Source organism: Alligator sinensis, unplaced genomic scaffold (genome assembly GCF_000455745.1).
Source record: "Alligator sinensis unplaced genomic scaffold, ASM45574v1 scaffold79_1, whole genome shotgun sequence".
Taxonomy (NCBI): domain Eukaryota; kingdom Metazoa; phylum Chordata; order Crocodylia; family Alligatoridae; genus Alligator; species Alligator sinensis.
The window spans coordinates 213,299-215,480 of record NW_005842706.1 but is presented as its reverse complement, the minus strand read 5'-3'; the positions used below and the strand labels follow the sequence as shown (position 1 = coordinate 215,480).

Genomic DNA, 2,182 nt, shown 5'->3' with positions numbered 1-2,182 from the left:
GGAACCATGGCTTATAGTAACTCATCCAGTAGCATGTTATAGTAGATTGGGAGTCCTGTTGTAACAATGATTGTCCTAGGAAAATGTGAGAACAAAGTTTGTTTGATAATATCTTTTATTAGAGTAGCTCTTTATAGTTGGGAGAGATGTTAGACAACCTTTCAACCTGAGGAAGCTTGTGCCTAAATCTCATATAATATCTCTTCCAACTATTTAGTTAGTCCAGAAAAAAAGATATTACCAAACAGAATGTGCTTTTTGCTTAGCCAACATCATATAGAAATCCTAAGAGAAATACTGGAGTTCAAAAAGATGGTCTTAAGATGACTACCCCAAACTACTCACCACAACTCCTAGACCATTGTTTTTCTCCAGTCTAAATCAGCTATTCTTTTTCTCATATCAAGCCATCACAGAGCTCCCCTTATTTTAAGTTTAGACAGACATGATTATAACTATCATACTTACTGCCAGCACATTTTATTCCTTTTCTGTGTTCAGTTATAATTATTAGTGTTGATGCTATTGTAGGATCTTGTGGCACTGGTCATAAACAAGACAGCCACTGTCCTTATAGTATTTCTGTCACAGTAGATGACCTTGGAGACAATGCAGTATAAAACATGTATCATTGTGAGTTTTTCACCTATAGCATATCTCAAAGTGGTATTGACAATAAAGAAACCTGAGTAACATGATCCACTTTTTCTTGAGCTAAGCAATGTCAGTGAAATGCATCTTTTTAGCTGATGAACATTTCACCAGATAAAATGTCAAGTATCCACAAGCAGCAGATTCATAGGTAAGATGAGTTTTCAATTTAGTCCAATCAAAAAGCACACCTCTTACATAACTGTAATATGAATCTAATTAAAAATGATTGTGCACAAGAAAATGGTTCCCTTTCTTAAAAGTTCCAATGTATCTTCTTCAGGGGTATGAATGCCAGCTTTCTTTCTGTCCTTACTAACATCATTTTTCTCACTCAGAACCTGACCCTTCCGTTTCTCTCCACACAGTTTGTAAAGCAAGAAATGTCAAATGAAACAACCGTGACTGAGTTCCTGCTTCTGGGATTCTCTGACACTGTAGAACAGCAGATCATATACTCCGTGGTATTTCTCATAGTTTACCTGGCAGCCCTGATTTGGAATCTGCTCATTATCCTAGTTGTAGCCTTCAGCCATCACCTCCACAGTCCTATGTATTTCTTCCTGGGCAACTTATCTTTCCTAGACATCTGCTACATCTCTGTCACTGTGCCCAAATGCATTGCCAATTCCCTAACCAGTACCAGGGTGATCTCTTTCTGTGGGTGTGTTGCTCAAGTTTTTCTGCTTGTCCTTTGTGGAGCTGCAGAGATGGCATTACTCACGGTCATGGCATATGACCGCTATGTAGCAATCTGCCTTCCTCTGCATTACAGGGAAATCATGAATTGGGGAGCGTGTGTCCAAATGGCAGCTGGTTCCTGGATCTGTAGCATGGTCTATTCAATGATACATACTGTTACCACGTTTAGGTTAGACTTTTGCCAGTCCAATATTTTAGATAATTTTTTTTGTGACATTCCTCAGCTGCTGAAGCTGTCTTGCTCTGACACACTCCCTAATGAAATTTTGCTTTTTTTAAGTGGTATATTTTCTGGTTCTATCTGCTTTACTTTAGTACTTATGTCCTATATTGATATCTTTGTCACGGTCATGAGAATCCCTTCCACACAAGGCAAGTACAAAGCTTTCTCTACCTGCCTGCCCCATCTAATCATCTTTGGCTTATTTGTCTCTACATCCTTGTTTGCATACATGAGGCCAAAGAGTATCTCGTCCCCGTATCGAGACGTGCTGGCTGCTGTGTTCTATGCTGTCATGCCACCAACAGTGAATCCACTGATTTATAGCCTGAGGAACAGAGAGATAAAAGTGGCATTCACAGTATTGATGAGAAGGATGCTTTTCCATAAGAGAAATCCTCTTTTTTAATGTTTATTTTCCCTTCCTTGATTGACAAACTGAACTTTATTTAAAGGAAATTAATGGAACGTGTGATAAAAGATCACCAGCCCATCTGCTGGCATCCTGTTAGTGACTGGTGGAAATTGCATTATATCTGTATATATGAAATGAGTCAGGAAGCTTTATTTCTGAATTTAATGTATGCATATTATAAACAATAATCAAGC

General features: G+C 38.4%; 1 protein-coding gene across 1 annotated transcript; it reads left to right on the top strand.

The window, feature by feature from the left end:
- Positions 1–1,034: 1,034 nt before the first annotated feature.
- Positions 1,035–1,982, top strand: LOC102369589 (olfactory receptor 14A16-like). Its single transcript, XM_006034100.1, has one exon. The coding sequence runs from the start codon at positions 1,035–1,037 to the stop codon at positions 1,980–1,982; it is 948 nt and encodes a 315-aa protein (XP_006034162.1).
- The last annotated feature ends 200 nt before the right edge of the window (positions 1,983–2,182 follow it).

Coding starts and splice junctions, on each gene's coding strand:
- LOC102369589 (XM_006034100.1), top strand. CDS start 1,035: ATGTCAAATGAAACAACCGTGACTGAGTTCCTGCTTCTGGGATTCTCT.